The 23,452-nt window shown below is 37.6% G+C and overlaps 2 protein-coding genes, 1 long non-coding RNA gene and 1 pseudogene across 9 annotated transcripts; 2 read left to right on the forward strand and 2 right to left on the reverse strand.

The window, feature by feature from the left end:
• Positions 1-5,261: 5,261 nt before the first annotated feature.
• On the reverse strand, positions 5,262-7,858 carry LOC110753991 (beta-amyrin 16-alpha-hydroxylase CYP87D16-like; annotated as a pseudogene). Its single transcript, XR_015826169.1, has 9 exons — positions 7,589-7,858; positions 7,031-7,505; positions 6,831-6,930; positions 6,474-6,731; positions 6,295-6,384; positions 6,116-6,194; positions 5,921-6,027; positions 5,669-5,796; positions 5,262-5,535 (listed from the first exon to the last, which is right to left on the reverse strand). The product of XR_015826169.1 is annotated as a beta-amyrin 16-alpha-hydroxylase CYP87D16-like (transcript).
• Positions 7,859-10,340: 2,482 nt separating this feature from the next.
• Positions 10,341-11,406, forward strand: LOC110753975 (uncharacterized). 2 transcript variants are annotated; one of them, XR_015826036.1, is made up of 4 exons: positions 10,341-10,688; positions 10,794-11,033; positions 11,125-11,215; positions 11,324-11,406. It is a non-coding gene; the product is annotated as an uncharacterized LOC110753975 (long non-coding RNA). The 2 variants fall into 2 exon arrangements; XR_002526220.2 differs by having other exon boundaries at positions 11,128-11,215.
• Positions 11,407-11,615: 209 nt separating this feature from the next.
• On the forward strand, positions 11,616-14,711 carry LOC110753990 (uncharacterized). 3 transcript variants are annotated; one of them, XM_088244942.1, is made up of 6 exons: positions 11,616-12,100; positions 12,493-12,680; positions 12,818-12,837; positions 12,948-13,164; positions 13,427-13,554; positions 14,479-14,711. In XM_088244942.1, exons 2-6 carry the CDS (start codon positions 12,575-12,577, stop codon positions 14,509-14,511), a joined length of 504 nt encoding a protein of 167 aa, XP_088101068.1. In that variant the 5' UTR covers positions 11,616-12,100; positions 12,493-12,574; the 3' UTR covers positions 14,512-14,711. The 3 variants fall into 3 exon arrangements, with proteins under 3 accessions (XP_088101068.1, XP_021810671.2, XP_088101069.1); XM_021954979.2 differs by having other exon boundaries at positions 12,493-12,595; XM_088244943.1 differs by lacking the exon at positions 11,616-12,100 and having other exon boundaries at positions 12,493-12,595; positions 12,719-12,837.
• Positions 14,712-15,580: 869 nt separating this feature from the next.
• Positions 15,581-19,190, reverse strand: LOC110751556 (serine/threonine-protein kinase BSK1-like). Of its 3 annotated transcripts, none has more exons than XM_088245141.1 (5): positions 18,739-19,190; positions 17,844-17,932; positions 17,597-17,707; positions 17,184-17,244; positions 16,718-16,858 (listed from the first exon to the last, which is right to left on the reverse strand). In XM_088245141.1, exons 1-4 carry the CDS (start codon positions 18,914-18,916, stop codon positions 17,191-17,193), a joined length of 432 nt encoding a protein of 143 aa, XP_088101267.1. In that variant the 5' UTR covers positions 18,917-19,190; the 3' UTR covers positions 16,718-16,858; positions 17,184-17,190. The 3 variants fall into 3 exon arrangements, 2 of the variants coding, with proteins under 2 accessions (XP_088101268.1, XP_088101267.1); XR_015826136.1 differs by having other exon boundaries at positions 16,771-16,858; positions 17,184-17,401; XM_088245142.1 differs by lacking the exons at positions 17,597-17,707; positions 17,844-17,932; positions 18,739-19,190 and adding exons at positions 15,581-16,074; positions 16,507-16,620 and having other exon boundaries at positions 16,694-16,858; positions 17,184-17,590.
• Between the last annotated feature and the right edge of the window lie 4,262 nt (positions 19,191-23,452).

Here is a 23,452-nt window from a genome sequence, read left to right on the forward strand (position 1 = left end):
CGTACGTCTGAAACAGTCCTACGCGCGCAGACTACCCAATCAAGAGTCTATAGCAACATCCCGTCAAGGATGCCCCGGGTTCCATCATATCCAGACCATATCCACAATTTCTATATATCAATATCCAAGGGGAGGTACATATGATGATGCACATCATGTACTGGGGGAAACAATCCAACAGTGGATTGTTGACTAGCTCACAAGTATCCGGCCTCAAACGCCCATGTGGCTAGGGATGAGCCGTCCAACTGGGGGACTAACTCTAACCCAACACGTATGGACGAAGAATCAAGACCCGTACGCCTGGAACAGCCCTACGCGCGCAGACTACCCAATCAAGGGTCTACAGCAACATCCCGTCAAGGATGCCCCGGTTTCCGTCATATCCAAACCATATCCATATATCCATTTCCATGTATCCCAGTGTCCATATCCACTGTTTCCAAGTATCATCATCCAAGGGGGGAGGTACGTATGATGGTGGAGTTCGTAATCCTTATATAAATATTATAAAGTAATATTCCCCTCCTTAATCCAATTTTTCCCAGGGCATCGTATTAAGAAGACATCCGAAGGGCCTGGACAAACTCCGACGGGCCTGGGCAAAACAAACTCCGAAGGGCCTGGACAAACTCCGACGGGCCTGGGCAAAATAAATCTCCGAAGGGCCTGGACAAACTCCGACGAGCCTGGGCAAAATAAATCTCCGAAGGTCCTGGACAAACTCCGACGAGCTTGGGCAAAATAAATCTCCGAAGGTCCTGGACAAACTCCGACGAGCCTGGGCAAAATAAATCTCCGAAGGTCCTGGACAAACTCCGACGGGCCTGGGCAAATAAATCTCAAACATAAAACCCGTAACCGGGGAGGTACCTAAGGTAGTGCTAAAAACACTCAAATTAACATTCTAAGTACCCCACACAAAATCAACAAAGATAGCACTTTCTCAATTATTATATATAAACTCAAAACACTCGAATATGTCAAACCACATATATTGCAACTATTTTACAAAATAAAGAATTCAACTATTAAATGTACCAAGCATTTAAATAAACCATTAAATACAAAAGCATAAGATTTCCCTCTCAAAACCATAAAAAAAAAAAAAAAAAAAAAAAAAACCCCATAGTCCCACATAAACAACAAAAATCAAATGACGGTCAAGACTCGTCCAAAAGGGTCGATCTAGTACTCCTCAAAGAGTGAAACTACCTCGAGAGACTCACGGTCAACCGAGAGTCAAACTGTCCAAATTGGTCAACCGGGCCCGCGGGGCCCACAACCTCCATTGTACGATATGAAAGTTCCTATGGGTTCCACAAGGTCTAGGATACACGTCCTGCAAGTTTGGTCCGGATTGGACACTTAGATCGCTCACGATCGCACGATCGGACGGTTATCGTAAAACACAAACTTTAACTTATTGAATCGGAACATCCGGCACTCCAATTCACGTTCCGTGAAATCCTACACAATCCTAGGAATACCTAAATCAACATATATATTAAATGGGAAGCGATCCAACGGTTCTAACATATCGAACCCGGAAATCACACAATATGTAAAATCCGTTCGGGGTTCAAACGTTACCCAAATTGAGATCCGTAAAATCCTACGCGCTTGTGACAACCAGGGGTTGCATTGGGACAAAATTCCCCTCTGATACAATGCCCACGCGCCGCCACGCACTGGCAGCGTGTGGGTGTCCAAAGCGATATCGCATCGCAGGAAAATCTCAAAATCACGGCTCCAAACTCCTACCCTAGGTAATACACCTAATTTGGAGTCACTTTTGTTCTTGGGCTATGGCCAAAAAGTGGCCGAAAGTGGCCGGAAATTCAACCTGAAATCCGGCCAAACCTAAATTCGAAAATCAAACTACCTACACTCAAAATTCATGCAATCCTACCCAACCAGCAGCTAGATCAGGAAAAATTGGTGGAAATCCATACCTTACCCGTCCAATTTGGTGGAGAAATGAGGGAGAACGAGCAGCTGGAAGTTCTATCAAAAACCAGCGCGTTTTTGGCAGTTTTCCGGCGAGATTCCGGCATCTCCAAGTGCAGGGCTGGCCGGGAAGGGAAGAGGGAGTGGCGGGGGTGCGATCCGGTCTAGTCCCGTGGCCGGTGGCTGCCAGAGATGGCGGTGGCGACGGTGAAATCGTCGCTAGTGTAATAGACAGGGGGGGCTCGCGACAGGGAGAGAGAGAGAGAGAGAGAGAGAGAGAGAGAGAGAGAGAGAGAGAGAGGGTTTTATGTTTTTATTAAAAATAAACTTCGAAATAATTATGATTGTGCCACTGAGAGTTTTTAGATCGTATCTCTCTCGTTACAACTCCGATTCAAGCTTAGCGCATGTCTACGGACTCGTCTCAGCACGACCTACGTAAAGGTACCAACCACTGCCCTGAAATCCTTCCGGATTAAAATGACCAAATTACCCCTACTCCGAGGGCAAAATCAAAAATTCATAATTCTTGAAATTAATTAATTCACTATTCCTTTATTTTGGGTCGGGATGTTACACCGGATGTCCCAGATGGACCAGCTTCAAGCCCGGGTGGCCCAGGTAGACCAGCTTGAAGCCCGGATGTCCCAGATGGCCCAGCTTGAAGCCCGGATGTCCCAGATGGATCAGTTTCTACAGTCCCTCGCCCAGTCAGGCATTCCCGTACCGTCTTTTGTTACCCCGTCCACCTCTGAGCCCATCCAACCCGAGCATGGCCACCAAACCTCTGCCCCTGTCCACAATGTCCAGACCTCCGAGCCGCATTTGCCAAACGACCAAGTAGATTTTCAAACAATGTTTGATTAGTTTTTTACTTTATTAATTACATTTTAAACATTTCTCTTGTACTATATACATTTATATTATGTTATAACAAAAATTTTCTCTCCATTACATTTTTTGTATTGTAATTTCATTTATTATAAAAATAAAAAAACCAAAATTTTTTTTCCAAAAAAAAAATAATTTAATTTAATTAATATTTTTGCGCGAAGAAACGAATAGTCGTCGCGCAAAATCATTTAAAACAAAATACAAACCCGTAAAACTAAATTTTAAAACAATATATTTTCGGTTTGCGCAACAAAATGTTTCATCCCCTATAGGAAATGCAACGAGTACAATTTCGTCGCGCTTTGATGTTGCGATAGATAATATTTCGTCGCGCATATAATTTGCGCAATGTAAAATATGTCGTCCCTGAACTGTTTGTGCAACGAAGTAACATCGTCGCTCCTTCTTTGTGCGACGCCTACTTCTTCGTCGCGCAAACAGTTTGCGCGACGAAGAATTCACCGTCCCTGAACTGTTTGTGCAACGAAGTTAAATCGTCGCACTATGTTCTTGCAACGACTGTTTCTTAGTCACGCAAATAGTGTGCGCGACGAAACAGTAGCCGTCCCTGAACTGTTGGGGCAACGAAGTATGTTGCGCGACGGAATAACCGGAACTCTGTCGCGCAAAGTCTTTCTTTACGATCATTGCGCGACTGATTTTGCGCGACGCTATCTTTGTCGCGCTATTATTTGTGCGACTGCTTTCAACTTTGCGCGACCAATTAGTCTCCGTCGCGCAAACTGTAAAATGTGGTAGTGACTTGCCCTAGAGACATAGCAAAACGCTCTTTGAGACTAGTCCACATTTCTGTAGCACTTTGACTTCCAATAATGCAAGAAATTGCAGAAGCAGAGAGAGTAGCAGTAATCAAAGCCATTAATGCTTTATCATGAATCTTCCATACCTTGTAGGCATCAGATACAATTCTTGTGGCAGAATCAGAAGAAGAATCAACAAATTGAGGAGGACATGGAACAGAACCATCAAGAAACCCCATAATGCCATTGCCTTCAAGAAGTAAACCCATTTGGAAATTCCATGTAACAAAATTAGAATAATCAAGCTTAACAGTAACTGTGTTTCCGACGCTTGGAATCAATGAAGAAATCGGCGATTGTGTAAGAGCAAGCTGAGCTGCAGTAACCATTTTGAGGGGATCGAAGAAAAGAAAAGAAATTGGGATTTTAAGGTTTCAGAAAATTGCATAGAGGAAATAAGAAGAACCGAGATGCAATTTGCAGAGAGGAAGAAATATTGTGTAGCGGAAAAAAAATGAGGATCGACACAGATCAGCGTCAGCCATGAAAGGCTCTTGATACCATGATAACAGTTGAAGAAGAAGAAGAGAACAGATGATACCATGATAACAGTTGAAGAAGAAGAAGAAGAGAACGGAGAGAGAAGATAGAGCAGAGCTGTGTATATTTTGCTTAATAAGAACGATAGTACAGTCATTTGCTTTATAACAGCCTAACAGCTAGATTAGGATAACAACCAATAACAATCTTACACTTTGGCACACTATACTAAACTCTTAACTAACATGCACGTGCTATTCTCACTATCAAAACCATCCCCAAATCCTAACATAGGCTTCCAAGCGATGCGCCCCACTTTGACTGTTGTATACTGAGAACTTAATGTGGACTCAGGCACGAACCTTAGTGTATTCTTACCTGGGCTGTAGCCCGGGGGGCTTTTAACTTTTTAGTGTATTCTTACCTTGGTTGTCTTGTTCTGGTTGTTTTGCTGCTTCGCTGGCATGTTTTGGTTGTTTGCTTCTTTGTTGTTGTCTTCATATTCTTTTCTTCCCCCAATTTATTGTAATTGAAATTTGGGGATTTAATTGGGGATTATATGAATGATGAATTATTAATTAGGGATTAGGTGAATTAATTAATTGCTAACATGTTGTCTTCTACTAGGTGTAAATGTTTTGGTTATCAATAAAATTCAATCGTACCGTTGAGTTTTCTTTGTTCTTATTAGGTTTTGTACGTAAGGGAAATTTAGCCCGCCTCAATTCAGAATCCTGGGTCCGTCCCTGTGTGGACTTAATATTCATCTCATTGAGATTTGTTTGTTGGTTGAGAAATTTTTCATCGTTTGTAGAGCATTGGTCTGAGAGATCTTCCATATTTGTTAGAGAAGAGAGAAATCAAACCTGGGACCTTTGGGGTAAATACTCGTATTCAAACCAATGAATATGAACAAAAATAATATTGGTCCAATCCAAGGTATTTTTACATATTAAAAAAAATTACAAATTTTACGCAGTTTTATTAATACTTTCACATCGTGGATTTCTTAATTTGCATTGGCAGTTAAAAAAGTTAAACTTAAAATTTGTTATTTATTAAATCAAAAGAAACAAGGAGGCTGAATCCCTAAACACCCAGATAGAACAACTCATGTAGTTAATATTTGATAACTGGGAGGCCTTTTTAGTGCACAACCCTCAATTATTCCAACTTAATTATATAAATTTTCCTGTTTTTGGGCTAATTCATAACTTAATTGCACGTTATTTTTAATTATAGGTACATCTAGACAGGTGCTCGATCATTTCCCACAAACAGAATTTGAAAAGTATCTCAGTTTTTCTTCTCCGAGAGCTCAATGTGAATGCTTGACCCAAATCCTAACACATGCTTTCGAGTAATGCGTCCCGCATTGATCCTTTTCCAGCTATGAACAAAAAAGTTAAAATCCAAAAGATGATTAAGCTCTATCAAAAACCTTGTAGGCACACAGTATATTTGTAACTAGTCGTGAGAAAATGAGATAAAAAAATAAGAGGGGAATGGTGAAATGTACGTACCTATATTTGGTGACCAAGACATGGAGAAAGGTGGCCAAGAACACCCTACTATACTCTGCCCCTGCGCATTGTCTCGATCCTCGACCAAACGGCATGAAGTTCTTCGATATAACAAGGGAGTCAAGGTCCTAATTTCCATAAAATATTTACACATATGTGTGTATAAACAAAATTAGCTTATTTTGGAAAAATCGCAATATTACTCTCAAATTACAACACCGAACCCCTCTCTTCCTCCCCACGAAAACACACCTCCCAACGCCACGGATTGAACTCGAGGGGATCCTTGAATGTGTTGGGACTTAGTTGAAGATCAGAGGTGAGAACCATAATCGTCCAACCTGCTGGAATTGTAAATCCTGCGAAGCATGTACTTCAACATTTTAGTGAAAAAAACATTTGCAGTTAGAAACTAAAGGCCTAAGCTATTTGTAACCAAGGACGTACCCTTTACTGGGATATCTTTCAAAGCTCTGCGGAACAATGCAGGTGCAACATTTCCCAGTCTAAGAGTTTCATTGACAACCTATGTTTTCCGAAGACCAGCAAGTTAATAAGACTTTTTCCATAGTATTGTGTGAGTAGAAACAACATGTTGAGCTTGTGTACTTTGTAGAACTAATTACCTGACGAGTGAAAGTCATCGATTTATATTCGTCCCATGTGAGTGAGGAATTTGGATTTTCTCTGTTTTTGAGAAGTGCCTCATTCTCAGCCTTGACGACAAAAGATATTTCATTATTTGTGACTTATGTAGAAAATTAAAGAACTTGTTAAATTGAAGCCTAAACTTTGTGTACTTAACAGTCAACTCTTCTAAAGCTGCAGGATGCTCTGCAAGTAAACTGAAAGCTAATGCCATTATTGATGAAACAGGATGAAATCCAGCAAACAAGAGCCCAAATACGACATATATATTATAAACAACAAAATCCTCGGACAAGAACTTCTCTTTGTCCATGTCGCTGCTGATTTGCTCAAGGAAATCTCCTCGATGTGTGTCCGGTGACATGCGTCTCTTCTTTAGCATATCCCTCAGCATTGTTGTTATCTTCTCGCGGTCCTGAATAGGTACCAAAGCTTCAAATATCTTTATGATATCTGATTGAATAATTGAAACAAATTTTGCATGTTTTGATAAACAAACCATTTTGAATACTACCTTTAAACAATTATGGTATGCTGTACCAGGAACATTCAAGGGAAATGACAAAAAAGTGCTCATAACCAGTCAAATACTTGGCACCAAAATTGAGGAGCATCTGTGACGGCGAGAAAAGATAATTTTAGTATAAACAATAAGCGCAGTGGATCATAATAACTAATAGATAAGTGATTAAGTAGTTGGGTTGAAATTTTTACAACTGAGCTAGCTTCTTTAACTTCAACAGATGCCTGACTTAACCAGGAGGCTAGAGTTTTGTCGACCGTTTTTTCTATTAGAGGGAGCAACTTTTCCTTAAGCGTCTCAGCGCCCAAGTGATTCAATGCAATGCTCCTTATGTACTTGTGAACGATCTCGGCTGCACTTATGTCGTCAGCAACCTTGAAGATCTTGGTAAATGAGTCCAAGTACCGTAGTTCAACTAGCTTGCCTTCTTGTTGAAAGAGGTAACTATTGAATTTGGGATCGGCTGAGACTACAATTGGTTTACCAGCCAAGCTAGTTGAACTATGGTACTTGGACTCATTTACCAAGATGATCTTGGTAAATGAGTCCAAGTACCATAGTTCAACTAGCTTGCCTTCTTGTTGAAAGAGGTAACTATTGAATTTGGGATCGGCTGAGACTACAATTGGTTTACCAGCCAAACTAGTCCGAAATATCAGGCCATATCTGCAAGGCAGAGAAGAATTTAAGCGAGAAATGAAACTAGAATTTCTTATGGTAAATTGAGTAGCCATAGTTTATTTACTTACTTTTGAAGTCTCTTCTTATAGAAAGGATGAAGATCAAGGGAATAGCTCTTAGTCATCGCATTGAGAGTCTCTCCAACGAGAGGCCAGCCCATAGAACCCGGAGGGAGAACCCCATTGCATTTTGGATTTCTCCATTGTGTAATCCAGTGAGTAATGTATGTCACCAGCAAAACTACCAAACTCAATCCAACAACAGCCCACATTTTCAGATCAGAGAAAGAATTGTAGTCTTGTTGGTTCACCTCCCTTCTCTTTATAGATATATCATATATCTCACTGCAAAAGAGGCCATCACTGGAGATGGTGCTGTTGGTGTTAAATGTATTAAAGTCTCTGTGCGTGCCAAATCTACTTACCTAACCCTAAAAAGCTTGTGTCTTAACGTTAAAATCTATCTAGTTGCAGTAGGGTATTTTAAGTTAGTTTTCTAGAATTCCATCTAGATAAGTATTCTAAACGTGCATCAAAATTTTTAATCTTGCTCATCAATCCACGGGACCACGGCGTATAAATGTAAATCACTCCACAGACTCAACTCATCAACACTGATTTATTTTGTAAGTCTATTATAAGTTTGGTCGAACCTCATGTTTAGTTAGGTTATGGGAGGTGTAGCCTTCTTGCATTCTAGCTCAATATGAAATACTCTTTTTTTTTTTTTTTTTGAAAAGAAAATTCGGACAATTTTATTGCTCAAGAAATACCATTATCGTCGTTAATTAGGAGTTTCTAGTCACTAAATACATGCTCGAAATTTGTCTACGTACAGTCAACTCCTGCAAAACTGAAGAATGCTTTGCTAGTAAACTGAAGGCTAAATCCAGTAATGGTGAAATAGACTCAAACGTAGCAAATAAGCCCCCAAATATCAGCGGCAGTGCAAAATCCTCCGTCAAGAACTTTTCGGTTCTATCATAGGTACGAAATGTCCAGTTATTTCCCTTTCTTTTTTATTTTATTTTATTAAGAAAACAGGATAACTCTCTCAATTTTTCTTCTTTGAAGGACGTATGTATGAGATTTTTTTTCGCTTAAGTTTCATAATTTATATGCTCACTAACCAGAAACAAAACAAAGAATATAAGTTGTCTTCTCTATTGGAGGGCGCCGCCATTTTGTTCGTGGTTGATTTTAGGCAGGGACGGACCCAGGATTCTGAATTGAGGCGGGCTAAATTTCCCTTACGCACAAAACCTAATAAGAACAAAGAAAACTCGACGGTACAAGTGAATTTTATTGATAACCAAAACATTACACCTAGTAGAAGACAACATGTTAGCAATTAAGTAATTCACCTAATCCCTAATTAATAATTCATCATTCATATAATCCCCAATGAAATCCCCAAATTTCAATTACAATAAATTGGGGGAAGAAAAGAATATGAAGACAACAACAAAAAAGCAAACAACCAAAACATGCCAGCGAAGCAGCAAAACAACCAGAACAAGACAACCAAGGTAAGAATACACTAAAAAGTTAAAAGCCCCCCGGGCTACAGCCCAGGTAAGAATACACTAAGGTTCGTGCCTGATTTTAGGTCCAAATGTATTAAAATTTCAGTGCATTCAAAATTCTATTTACGTAGGCACGCTAAATTTTTATTTTATTTTATTTTTTAGTCAAAGTTAGGAAGGGGAATGGAGGGAGGAAACTCATACACATAGGTATTTCGGACCACTTGGGAGCACACTAAATGTCTGGGCCTACTTGGGAGCACACTAAATGTCCGGGCCAATCCATCCCAAACGGGGCCTAACACCCCCTCAAAAAAAATCTATTTTAGTGCATTAAAAATCATACTTAGATACCCCGTCAAAAAAAAAAAAAAATCATATTTAGGTACATTAAAACTTAGCAGGGGCATTCAAATTAAAATTCTATTTAATATGTAGGACGACTCTAGCTGTTTATTTTAAATTGGTCCCCATTTTTTCAAGCAAACATAAGGCCCAAAATTTCTTCACATTAAGGATTACAAAAATTACATTAATGCCACAGGTTCCCAACGCTGCTTGTTAAAATGAAATTATGACTTAGTCCGTTTCAAACTTCTAAGATTGGGGTTCTTCAATTTTTCGAAAACATTTTCTATTTATTAACTGATTTTGTTAACAATTTTTTATTTATAAAAACTTAAGAAGCCAACCTCTTCAAAAATAAAAACCTCAGATGCCAATAGGTAATACACAAAGTAATGTGTATGGTTTTTTTATTTTTTGATATAACCGATCGTCATAGTAGGAGCACACTCCAGCCCAGTGCTGAGTTTTTAGAATATACAACTTAGGCTAAGTTGTCCAAGCCCAAACTAGGTAAATCATATATTAGCCTACACCTCTATGTAGACATAAGCCCACCCCTGTATAATCTCAGTCGTTAGATTGATTGGAATCCATGTGATGTAACTTTAGGACCCGTGTGATGCATTTTTATAACAAAGATAAATTCTTTTTAATATAATAAATGTTGTTGATATGTGCTCCTATTGGCCTCACAACCTCCCAAAGCAAGGCCCCACGTGCTCCATAAAGGTAATATAATAGATTGTTTATTATAAAGGTAAATGATAATTTCCTCTTTGTCCTGCTCCATTTTGTCTGTTGCAATTCATTGTTTTCTTATAAATTGTTTTTTTTTAATTCATGAAAACCTTTAAATTGTTTATTGGAGATTAAAGATACAAATATAAGCATGAGGTTCTGGTTTTTTCTCTGTAATTCTTTTTCTGCTATAATCTTTCTTCGCATAAGTTTCATAATTTCTATGCTCACTAACCAGAAACAAAACAAAGAATATAAGTTGTCTTCTCTACGGGAGGGCGCCGCTATTTATGTAGGCACGCTAAATTTTTATTTTATTTTTTGGTCAAATTTAGGAAGGAGAATGGAGGGGGGAAACTCAAACACCTGATGTTCCTTCAAGAATACAAAGGCTGCAGAACAGAGAAAGAAAGAGGCTTCAAGCATCTTGCTATGAGTACAAAAAAGATAAGCTACCAAAAAAGGAGGCAAAAAAGGATGATGAAGAAATACCATAATTCAAGCTTATCTCTTCAGAGGAGCCATCAACACAAGAGGATCCTCAAAATCAGATGGAGGTATGCAATTACTGCAGTTCAAGCTTCCTTTTTTTTAATATTTTTTGCATTGCAGTTTCCGTTTCATCCAATGCAGTTTCTGATTAGTTTCCTTTCAATCTGCAGTCAACACAAGAGGCATCTCAGCCCGATGCCACAAATCCATTTCATGATCCCCCGAAAGGAACAAATCTTCATGATTCGATACCTGTAGGTATGCAAAAATCAGATGATGAAAATGAAAGGCCAAAAAAGACACAAAAAAAAGCCAAAAAAGAAAAAATGGGGTTAAAGGAAGGTTTGGCAGAAAATTCCAAAAGAAGACAGGTACAAAATTGAAGAATACTGCTTAAGTACTCAAACTCGGTAATATCTTTATCCCAAAAGAACAATTCTTTCATCTTTTATTTACAATTAAACTGAAACTAATCTTGTGAATTTCATGCATTCAAATCAGCAGTGATAACTTTTGGGCAAGACTCCATGATGAGAAAGTGACAAATCATGATATTAAAGATATTGTATGGGACCTGGAACTGTCACAAAACGTAAGTGTAAACTACTAATTCTATAACACACACTGCATTGCAGTTTTTATTTGTGTCACCTATATTACCCATTAACAATTCCATTTTTCTCCAATCAATGTGAAACAGGTTATTGAGGCCTATATACAAATAAAGGAGGAGAAAATAGGGCCCATGCAGACAGATAGTCCACAGTACATGTCTACATGGACTTAGGTAAGAATTATTTTCAAAATTCAAAATTGTTTAAACAGACTGCACTGCAGTTTTCGACCAATAATGGGAAATATACAGATATAATCACTTTTTACAAATTGTATTAAAAAATGATTACGTTACAAATTCTATTCAGATATAATCACTTGGGGACGTGAAATTACCCAAGTGCCCTCCATATAAAAACATATCTATTGACCATTTTCCACCTCTTTTCTGAAAGCCAACTTCTCCCAACTCCTCTTCTCTCTCTCTCTCTCTCGCGCGCAGCTCCCTCTCTGCTCTCTTTCACAATTCTCTCTTCCCCGCTTTCTCTCTCCATCGACCACCACCACTCTCTTTCTCTCTGTGTCACGAAAACCTAAGAAGCCCTCTCTCTTTCTCTCTCTGCAATCGATGTTAGGGTTTGTTGAGGGGGTTCTTGAAGGTGAAAGAGAGGGTTTCTTTGTTAAATGCTCTCTCCCTTGAACAATCTGTCAGTTCCCTCTCTTTTCATGTCTTCAATCGACGTCTTTCTCTTCTCCTCCGCTCCTTCAGGGCCTCAAAAAACCCTAATTCTTGGTTTCGGTTCCGACTTATTTCACATACTTCCTCCTTATTCTCAATCTCTCACAGACAAAATTCGTGCTTTTCTTTAGGTGTTTTTGGGATTTCCAATTCGGTTCTATGCGCAAAAGGAGTGATTCTAAGGTGGGTTTTGTATTTCTTATTGACTAGTTTGTCTTTTTGTATGGTTTTCATTTGAGAATGATGATTTCACTGAAGTTTTGTAATTAGGGAGATTGGAAATTTCTGTATTTTAACTGTGAATTACTTCATGCTTGGATGAAACTTCTATTGGTCTGATTGATTTTGCTCTATGGACGACGAAGGGCCTCAATTTGCTATTTGTCATCTAGGATTGGTTCGTTTGTGATGCGTGTTTTCAGTTCCATTTGTCATCTAGAATTGCTATTTGCAAATAACAAAATTTATATAGACTGCTGATCTCAGAAAATAGGAAGCTACCTTGCCTAATGCTTGTTCTTTTTCTGGCTAATCACTTAACTAATATGTTGTCCATTTGAATTTGATTTTATTAGGTTGGCTATCCAACATTGGGTGCATTTGCAGAGTTCGTCTCTGAATTTGACATGCCTAGTGGTTCAAGTTCAAAGAACAAAGATGCAAGTGTTCTTGAGACTGGTAAGCCTTTTAGCACTGCCATGTTTGAAGGTGTTCTTAAAAATTTTACTCCAGATGTACCAACTAGCATCTCGGGCAGGCCAAGGTTTGTATCTGATCTGGGTCAATAATTTTCTGTTCTAGGTTTTGTCTTTTTGTATTTTGTATTTCTATTTTGAGCCTTCTTATTGCAAATTTAATCCTTGATGGTGTTGCTGGCTGAACTTAATCTTGCTTGGATAGGAGCCACTCCAGGTGTAAAAGTAAGAATTACTTAGTATTGCCATTTTATTTATAAAAAACTATGAAATTTTCTAGGAAAAGTCTATTTAGTATCATCTCTGATGTTAATTGTGGTAATATATATGGAAAGATTGATATGGAGGCAAAAATTGCAAGCTTTGAAGTGCCTGCATTGGGAGTCAATTCACAACTGCAATTGGGTGCAATGAACACAATTGGGATACACAACTATCACAATGCTGCAGTGGCTGCTCTGTCTGTTGTTGGACTGAATGTTGGACTTGATATTGAAGACATTCGTCCAAGTATTGAAAAATTAAGGGCACCACCTCATCGTATGCAAATTGGTAAGCTGAAACAGATGCATCTCTATAAGTAGTGAACTTTTTGTTTTCTGTAAGCATTTTCAGCTTAGTGCCTTGTTCTTTTGTCATTCTCTTTTGATTGGAAATTATAAAATCAATTATTTCGAGCATACCTTTTTTTTTTTTGGCCTGGGGATCAGACTTGGAAGAAAAAAGAGTAGATTCCCTTTTGTGACCAAGAGCCCGTCCTTGATCCAAGCCGAGTTTTGCATTCCTTGTTCACTAGTTCAGTGTTGTTATGCAGTATGCAAGGATATCCATGGAGTAACTTGGGTTGATGACAGTAAGGCAACAAATGTTGAAGCAACATACGCAGGACTAATGGGTCTAAAGAGACAAAAGTCTCTGATTCTACTCGGGGGCCTTGCAAAGGTTACAATTAAATGCTTGTCGTAAATGCTGCTTTAATCCTTATAATTGCTCAGTTGCCTTTGTTTCTTTTACGTACATGGAAAGCTTAGAGAATGCCATTGCATTCACCACAATTGTCAAGTGGAAAGAAAAGATAGAAAAACTTAGAAATAACAGAAAAAAAAAAAAAAAAATTGGCTAATGATTGTGCATGTTGATGTTTAATCCAACTTGTACATTTAATTCCCTTGAGATCCAGGATCTGACTTACATTCTGCTACGTTTCATCTAAAATTCATGTGACAAATCCCTGTTTGTGGTGCTTGTCAAATTCTTATTTAAGAAAGCTTGTATAAGTCAAAATGGTTAGTGTATGTGCTATTGGTGCTGCACCATCAGCATTTTACAATAATTTCTCATGTTCCTAACATTTTACTCTTCTCATTCTGTGACGGGTTTGGTTTATATATGAATGAAAGAATTACATTAGATTTCCTTAATTTGAATGGAGTAAGTCTGCTTTCTTTATGAAGTCAAAGTACCTTTCTCTTGTATGTGGCCTTCAATTTTATTTTATTTTTTTCAAACACACATGTCAATGTATTACAATTTTCTTCTGGTTCGAGCTATAGATTTTTGAATTGAGAGTGTGTGCATCTCTCCGGGACCATCACATGTCAAGTGTCCAAGGAGCTGTTTTTTCTTTAGATTATAGAGCCCCAGTCCCAGAAGATAGAAGTTGTTCTTTATTGTGGACAAGCATGGGTTGTAGCTGTCACTTTTTAAGACATAGTTCTTTCTTTTTCTTAGTTTCCCAGCTGTAGTGGTTGGTCTTATATTGTACAAGCCAAACTTTGATTATGATTTTACGTTAATCAGAATATCTAGATGGTATTCCTCCATGCCATTTCATATTATCTTAGTAGTTTAGCTACATTTTCCCAGGGCACCCTGAAAAGTGGAAGCCAGTTGCTGTGAAGACACTTTCTGCTCGGTCGAAGCAGGGGAGTCTCTGAATTCTTAAATGAGATTATTGCTATATCAAATGTCAGGCATCCAAACCTTGTTGAGTTGATTGGGTGTTGTGTTCAAGGAGCTAATTCTGGCCTTATATTTTGTATCAGACAGACCATGTAATTATTTAGACCTCGTTGAATGAAATTGAGCACAATTATTTAGTTCCCCATTGTTGAGGAAAAATTACTATAAAATCTTTATTTTTTGGTGTAGGGGTGTAAGAATGCGATTCCAGAGCGTCTTGTTCTTTTTTAAAGAGATCACGTTATATACATTCTGTATTGCTTGTATATTGCCCTGGTATTGCATGTATATTATTTCTTCTATATAGCCCTCGTATTGCTTGTTTAGTGCCATTTTAAGAGAATTTGCAGATATTGAAAACAAGAGAGAAAAGGAAGCCAATCAATATATTGCGTCTATATTGCTGATGTATTGCCCTCGTATCACTTTGTTTTTTAAGTCTTTTCGAAAGAAATTATATAGGTGGGAGTATTTAGTTTTTGTGCCCTCCTATTACCTACGTATTACCCTCTTATTGCCTACGTATTACCCCTATATTGTGGTTGTATTGCAGGCTCGACAGCAGTACAATGGCAATTCAACTCCTTATTCCCAACTTCCCAAGACTTTAATTTTATTTTGAATATAGACTTGAAAAAAAATGGTGTTAGAGAAGTAATACGTGGGCAATACATTGGCAATACATGGCAATATATGGGTAATACACGGGCCAATATCTTGGCAATATATTGGCAATACACGGGCAATATCTTGGCAATATCTTGGCAATACATGGGCAATATACATGGGCAATACATTGGCCTATATACATGGGCAATAATACATTGGGCAATACATGGTTTGAAACTGATAAAGTACAATGACGCCCTTAATGGAATCACATTCTTACAATAATAAATACTCAATAAAAAAGCAATAATGGAATCACATTCTTACACCAATAGCTGAACACAAATCAATCATATTGAAGAGATACATATACGGTGCTTGTTGTACCTTATTTGTATGATAATGAATAATGATCTGGCATTTTCCTTTACAATATAAAATTACACGATCAAGTGTTTTCTTTTACAAAATATCCTTACAAGTTCCTTCACAAGATAAACTTGAAAAAACAGGTGATAAGAAACAAATATAAGTGCAATAACCAGGCAATACCACAACACTAAAATGGCAATATGATGACAATACAAATACAATAGGGGAGCAATACAATGGCAATACAAAAACTCCACATTCCCACTATAATTTCATTCCACATTCCCACTAAATATTCATAATCTACAACATATTACAAAAAGGACACGAAGTCCTTAATGGAATCACGTTTTACACTCCTACATCATCAAAATACCTTTGAGCAAGGAATGGGCGGAGAGGCTTCTGTAAAAGTTGAGGATGTGAAAGATGTTCTTGACTTGAAGGTGGATTAGTTACTGGCCAAAGGATTCTTAGGAAATTATTTTCCTTTCGCAACTCTCCAAGAGCTAATCAAGCCTGAGGGAAAAAACAGAGTTAGAGATACGTAGGCATAACCAGTGACACTTGAGTATATTATGAACGCCAGAGAACTCAGATAAATCACCAACATAATTGTCCTTCATAGATTAGGCCTAACTCTATCTTAGAACCTTAAAAGAAATTAAGATGACCATCCTATTTTCTACTTACGAAAACAGCTTTTTTATCAGGTACAGTCTGATATGAATACCGATTTTTACCAACATCGCATAAAACCTTTTACTTTCTTATACAATTCACAAGCAGCCTGTCCTTTGTACTACGAAATACTAACAAATTTGAAACTCATTATCTACGAGAGAAAAAATGAAGTGCCTGACCCTTGTGGCATCAAAATACTAATCAAGTGTAAACTTGTTAAATGGGGGACATGAATGCATACTCTACCTCCTATTGCAGAATGCATACCTGAGAGTGACAGTCCATTGCTGATCTAAAATCTTTGTCACGAAATGCTAAGTCCCCACGCGTTCGCGCCTCCAACATATCCTTCATTTGCTGATTCCATTCTTGGAAAGACAACTAACACAAAGACAAACAGTTTCAGAAAGGCATCAGAGAACCATCTGAACCTACGTGTGCACAATCCAATTACCTCATTGGTTCCTTCATCATCTTTGTAGTGTGTCATTAACAAAATTTGATGGATGGCTGTGAGGTCCATCCTTGAACAGGCATCGCCCATGGCCGAAAGAGGATGTTGCGGAGTCGGAGGTGCTTCCTCGTGCTTTGGAATTCCCAGCATCGCATAAGATGGAACCTACAAAGCATCGTCATCATAAAAAATTGCTAACTAAGCATGTTTCAGAAAATGTAGAGGTAGTTAAAATTACTTTGAGGGAACAAAATCAGACTGGGAAGGAGTGAGATTATGCATGACAGAGAATGATAAGAACAGGAAACATACAAGGTCGTTAAAAGTATAAAGAAAATAAACTGCATTTATTTAGGGAGCATAGTTGCACTACTTTTGGTTCAGAATGTTGGTGGTGATAATATTTACAAAAAGGCAATGTTTAAGAAACGAACAGAACGAAAACAACATGTAATTGCATCCATAAGGAGAAAAGGCATGGAAGACTTACATCAGATTTATTTTGCAGTGGGGCAACTGTTGCAACAAGGTCTTTGGTATTTGGCCGCTCCCTGGGTTCATATTGCAAACATCGTGAGGCAAGATCAAAAACCAGTCACTTGTTCAGTGGAAAATTTTCCCTCCAGGTGTGAATCCATTAAGAGAATAACGTTTTTTCCACGAGACTCATCAATCCCTTCTACAACTCATCAATATATAGTGATAAATCTGTTTGCATCACCAAATATTCTGATTATAAATTAGGCAAGACATGTCATACAGAAAATGAAAAACCAAGCACCAGCTGTCACAACGCATGAAAAACCAAGCACCAGCTGTCACAACGCATTTCACCAGGAACTAGTAAACATTAGTCTCCATAATGGGTAAATATAAAATGCAAATATATGGAACAAAACGTACTATTGAATTCCCCGGAAACACATAACATGAAATACCAACTCCAAAACCATGGCCAATACCAACTCCACATCCAATGCCTGCTTCAATGTTCTTTGCTCCCAGCTTCCTCAACTGAAGAATGATAAATGGGAATAAGAGCTTGAGGAAGTCTTTGAGTGTTAGTAATCATTTTATCTTCCTCTTTTCATGACAATGACAATGGTACTCACAAAACTGAAAAATGAAAAGAAGAAGATATTTGACTTACAGAGTTATTTACATGTCTGCTAACGCCAGATAATGCATCAGTAGCACCTCGCGTGGCACCCATGACTTGATTTAGTACTGGTATTGTACCTAGTGTACATAATTTAAATCAATATGTGGGTTAACTAATATCTGCTACAACCATAACAACCATAGAAGAGAAATTTGATAGTATTGTTGTCGATAGCATCTCCACTTGAAAAGAAACAAAGTTGCACAACTTAAACGCTCATCACTTATCAATCATTCAAATACTGAATTGCATGGATCAAGATATTTTTGCAAAATAGAATTGTCTCTTGCCACCCTATTCCTTTCTCTAGATTTAACTCTTTAAAAACATATGTGCTGAAAGCATATGCTTGAAAATAACTGATATCTAAAGGTATCAGCTAACAGACAATCCTCATAATTTATTCAAACAAGCCCGCATAGCTTGAGAATGGACACTACTCATGAATACACATGGATTAAGATAACAATGCACAAACTTCAGATTCAGAACAACCAAATTCTAACTTCACAAACATTACACGCATATTAGCAACAAATCAAATTCAAAATTCGAACCAACCAACCATCCGTGCAGTTGCTGTAAATTCTTAGATTAAAAAGGTTCCTACTAAAACGATATACCAAAAATTCAAAATGGCAGCTTTATCCCATTTCCTACATTTTCTCAGCAACCAAACAGACCCAAGTTCTAAAAACAAACAACAAAGGCAATGACAGAGAAAATGAAAAGTAATACATGGTTTCTTAGCAACTTGTGTCTGATGGGTTTCAGCATTTTTGGGTTTGAAGAGCTTCCCCAAGTCCATCTTCCACATAAAATTAGACTTTAGGGAGAGAAAGTTGTGGAAGAAAAAGAGATAGTTCAATAGACAGAGCAGTACCTAGATTTATGGGGCGACCAACACCGATACCAACACCGCAGCCTATGCCAAAGCCTGTAAATACTTGACCCACTTTCAAAGTAAACGGATTCTCTATTCGGATTCCCCCACTTGGCCTTCTCTCATTGGCCACCACCAAGCCACTCTTGCTACTACTATTGCTGCTGCTGGCCTCCATTTCTGAACAAGCTTCTCCCTCTTTTCAAAAGCCAAAAGCTTAAAGCTTAACTCTTTCCACAACAAACCCTAACTTTGACTGCAGAGAGAGAACCTTTGTGTAGGCTTTTGAGCAGTACCTTTGTGTAGGCTTTTGAGAGGTGGGCGCACGTTTGTGTAGGCTTTTGAGAGGTGGGCGTGGTCTCCTCTTGAATTAAGGTGCTGGTCTCAGATATCTACGTGCGACAGAGGAGAGAAGAGCTAGAGAGTTGGGTTTAGATCAGAAATGAATTTTTGAGAGGAGATAAAAGGTAAATATTAAGTATTTATATGGAGGGTAACTTGGTATTTTCAGGTTAGAAAGTGAGTATATGTGGTTAAGTTTTATAAAGTGACTATTTTTTATTAAGGTTTATCTTTAGTGACTATCTATGTCAATTTCCCAATAATATATCCTACAAATTGCCATTCAATGCTTGCAGAATATTAAGGATAGGGATTTTGCGATCTTCCAATTACTGGTTCAGAATTTTCGATGCATGAGAATCATCCTTACCAGAGACTCTGCTACAGGGAGCGGCATTTACAATGTGGTGTTTGTGAAAATTTACTCCCATCAAATTCAGATGGTACTGTGGTGTCTATGCAACATCCTATCTCGCTACAAATATCCTGTCCCTCTCATGAGGACGACGGAACTCCTAGGTGTTGTACCTGTCGAAGAATAAAGCCAAGGAACACCATATATTATTTACGTAATGATCAATGTCTGGAGTGCCGGGACTCGGCGATTACGGAAGCTGACCAATGCGAAGCCCTTTTCCTTGAAATACAAGAAGTGCTTGATTTGAAATTTCTAAAGAAAATCATTCAAATACACTTCTTCGAGGAAACAGAATTCTTAGAAGTGGGTAAACGGTTCGTAAGAGCTGGTTTTACTGCGGGAGTAATAGTAATTAATATACTGAGTGGTCTTCCTAGGCTGACGACAGGGCTCATTATCGCTCGGACTATGATGCGAGTATGGACAGAGGCTAAATGTCGTCGAATTCGAAATATGAGCCCACAGGTTAAAATTGATATGAGCAACTGATTACCCTTTCTTTTTCTGTTTCTTTCTTCTTCTTTAAACAGGTTGATATTGTTGAAGGGTGACTAGAATACATCAGACCTCAAGCACAAACGTTCTTAGAAACTAGAAAAATACCAAAATTTGTGAAGCTTTGTGAAGCAAAAGCAATAGCCCCCTACACCTGTACTCGAGGACATGTCCCCAAATGAAGAACTCACTCTCAATTGGATTCTGCAGAGTCCGTATCAGTTTCCATTTGAGGATGACACAAAATGTGCTCAACAAAGTTCATCTTCGTAAGAATTGTTTCTACTCAACTATTCACTACAGTTTGAAATCATTCAAAACAAAAAACTAATCTCGTATTCATTTGCAGGTTGGATTGTGGCATGTTCGTCATGTTCTACATGGATACAATTGCACAAGGATAGCCCATTCAAAAGAGTATAGACAAGAATTTCATGAACGAATATCAAGCACAATACATCCTAAAACTCCTACACCACAGACACTGTGTCATTAATCGTCTCTAGTGATTTGTTTAACTCAAGGCAATATGTATCTTGATTCTTATGGATGTTTGTAAATATTTCTAGTTATGGGATATGAGAAAAGATTTGTTATACATCTAAGCTATCATATAATCTTAGAACAGGGTGCAACAAAAGGAAAAGGAAAGAAGAGACTGCACTACAGTTTCTGGTAAAAAACTGTAACAAACGGAAATTGCAGTGCAATTTATAAAAAAAAAAAACTGCTCAAAAAATGTGAAAAGAAACTAAAAGCCAAAGCCATGATCAAAGTATTAAAACTAAGTTCAAAACAAATTTAAGTAGGCTAGCAGTTGTAACATTCCAACAGACTTGCAAAAATTATTTTGAAATCGAACTACGAAACAAAAAAAACTGTACTGTAGTTTTTGGTCAAAAACTGCAACAAACGGAAATTGCTATGCAGTTTATGAAAAAAACATCTGCTCAAAAAATGTGAAAAGAAACCAAAAAGCAAAGCCATGATCAAAGTACTAAAACTAAGTTCAAAACAAATTTAAGTAGGCCAGCAGTTGTAACATTCCAACAGACTTGCAAAAATTATTTTGAAATCAAACAAAAAAATTGCAGTGCAGTTTTTTTTGGTCAAAAACTACAACAAACGAAAACTGCAACTGCAGTGCAGTTTATGAAAAAACATCTGCTAAAAAAATGTGAAAAGAAACCAAAAGGCAAAGCCATGATCAAAGTACTAAAATTAATATCAAAACACATTTAAGTTCATGAGCAGTTGCAACATTCCCATAGACTTGCAAAAATTATTATGAAATCGAATTATGAAAAACTATAACAAACGGAAATTGCAGTGCAGTTTATAAAACAAAATATGCTCAAATGTGAAGACAAGCATTTAATGGCAGTTAAAAATGAATATCCATTGATGAAACAATTGTATAATTTTTATTAACTTAAAAAAGAATCATAATATCCACTGACAACTCTCTTTATAGAGTTTACAAACAGACATTGTGGTCCAGCAAGACCCACACACAATCATTAAATTAAAAACACTATAGAAAGCAACCAAAATAAAATACGAAAAAGGGCTGCTCACTATCATTGTGCCAAAAGCACTTTGGTTTATTTACTCTGACACTATCACAGTGCATGGGGCACTTGATTTGTTTATTCCAACAGTTCAAAAGCCTCTCATACTTCAGATTGCAATTAACTTTCCATTGCCCATCAATTTCCAGCTCACACTTTGAATATAAAAGTCATTCTTTCCTCCAAAGCCTTCACCCATTGTCCCCTTGCAATGATAAAGCTTTGTCCTTGAAAATATGCTCTTTGCCTCAGAAAATATCTCTTTCACTAAGGTAAATTCTTGTTACCAAGTGTTATGGTAACAAGAAGAATCAAGTGACACATTGGAGGTAAAAGCTGGACTACTTCGGATTTCCAGAGCTGGGGTAACATGCTGGATTGGTTGGATAGGCAATACTTGTCCAATGGAGCTCAAATTTGGATATGTTGTAGTTAACATCCATTGGAACAAGTTTCATGAAGATCTTCACCTCATCCGAGCACCAGAGCATGTTGATCCCAGGCCAAGAAGTTGACCTACGAAAATGAACAAAAACAGAATTTATAACCAATAATGCACTTTTAGCTCATTTTCATTCCAACCAAGGTAAAATCTAAGAAAACACAAAAAGGAAGTAAAAAACTATAAAATTTCAAGAACTAACTCAAAATAATAGATGAATAACATGAAAAATCATGTGTAAAAATGAACCGAACAACAACCCCCAAAGCATTTAACAAACCTTGATTGAGGTCCGAGAAAAAAGTCACCATTCTCCTCATCGGTAGCAATATAGCAGCCAAATGCTAAAGAAACCAAGTCCAATTGTAATACTCCAAAAAATTCAAGGTGGATTTTCATATTTTAGTGAAAAGTAATATCATGGTGGAGAATGATTATGGGTATTTTATCAAGTGATTTTGGATTGAGATTATTAAATTAAGTGTGTTTAATTTCAAGTTGAACAAACATGACCTAATTTCAAGTTGGACAAACATGACCAAAATACCCCTATGTGTGGATAATTAACAAAACACCCTTGTAGGCAAAGAAAAAAGTGAAACTTGGAGGACATCAAACCACCCTCCTCCCATTCTCCCCCCTTTTCGTCAAGCTTTCATATCCACCATTTATGAAAGGATGAGTCACCTAGTCTAAAATGGTGAGTCACCTAGCCTAATTAAAATTCTTAAATCATGAAATTATTCTCTTCCTTCCCATTCATTGTATCATCACTCTCTTCTAACTTGATGACTCACCTAACCTAAGGCTCTTCAATCATGAATTTACTCTTATCCTCATCATTCATTGTATCATCCCTTTCTTCCTCATTCACCTTAGTTTCATCCTTATTCTTCTTTTGTTCCTCTTCAAAATCCAAAATTCGTCATTTCCTTGGAGCAGCCGAGAACTCAAATTTCAGAAGCTCAAATCAGAAAACTTTAGTCATAAAAGTTGTTCATTTACGTGATACCTATAACATACTCAAATTTCAGCTCAATCCGACTAGTATAGGCTCTGAAACGTTGGTATGATCACAATAAGTTTACAATTTCCTGATTTCACAGCAGTATGCTCGGTTTCAATATGTTTCTGTGATTTCCTGTACTCAAATGACTTTGGTTCCTTCATAAAAGTTGTTTGAAATGCTGTCTATTATAACATATCAAAATTGTAGATTGATCGGACTTCTATAGCCACCTTGGGAACGTTTACAGTTGAACTTGTTTATAGTCTTCAACCTTAGTTCCTTCCCTCATTTTCAGTCCAAAATACTCATTTCAAAGGCTCAAAACACTATGGTTTCTTCATGATAGTTACTCCAAATTCTCCTCTTTATAACATATCCAAAGATCATCCAAACGCAACCATAATAACTCTCCGAAAATTGGTATGAACAAAACTTGT

Source organism: Prunus avium, chromosome 8 (assembly GCF_965620075.1).
Source record: "Prunus avium chromosome 8, drPruAviu1.hap1.1, whole genome shotgun sequence".
NCBI classification, from domain to species: domain Eukaryota; kingdom Viridiplantae; phylum Streptophyta; class Magnoliopsida; order Rosales; family Rosaceae; genus Prunus; species Prunus avium.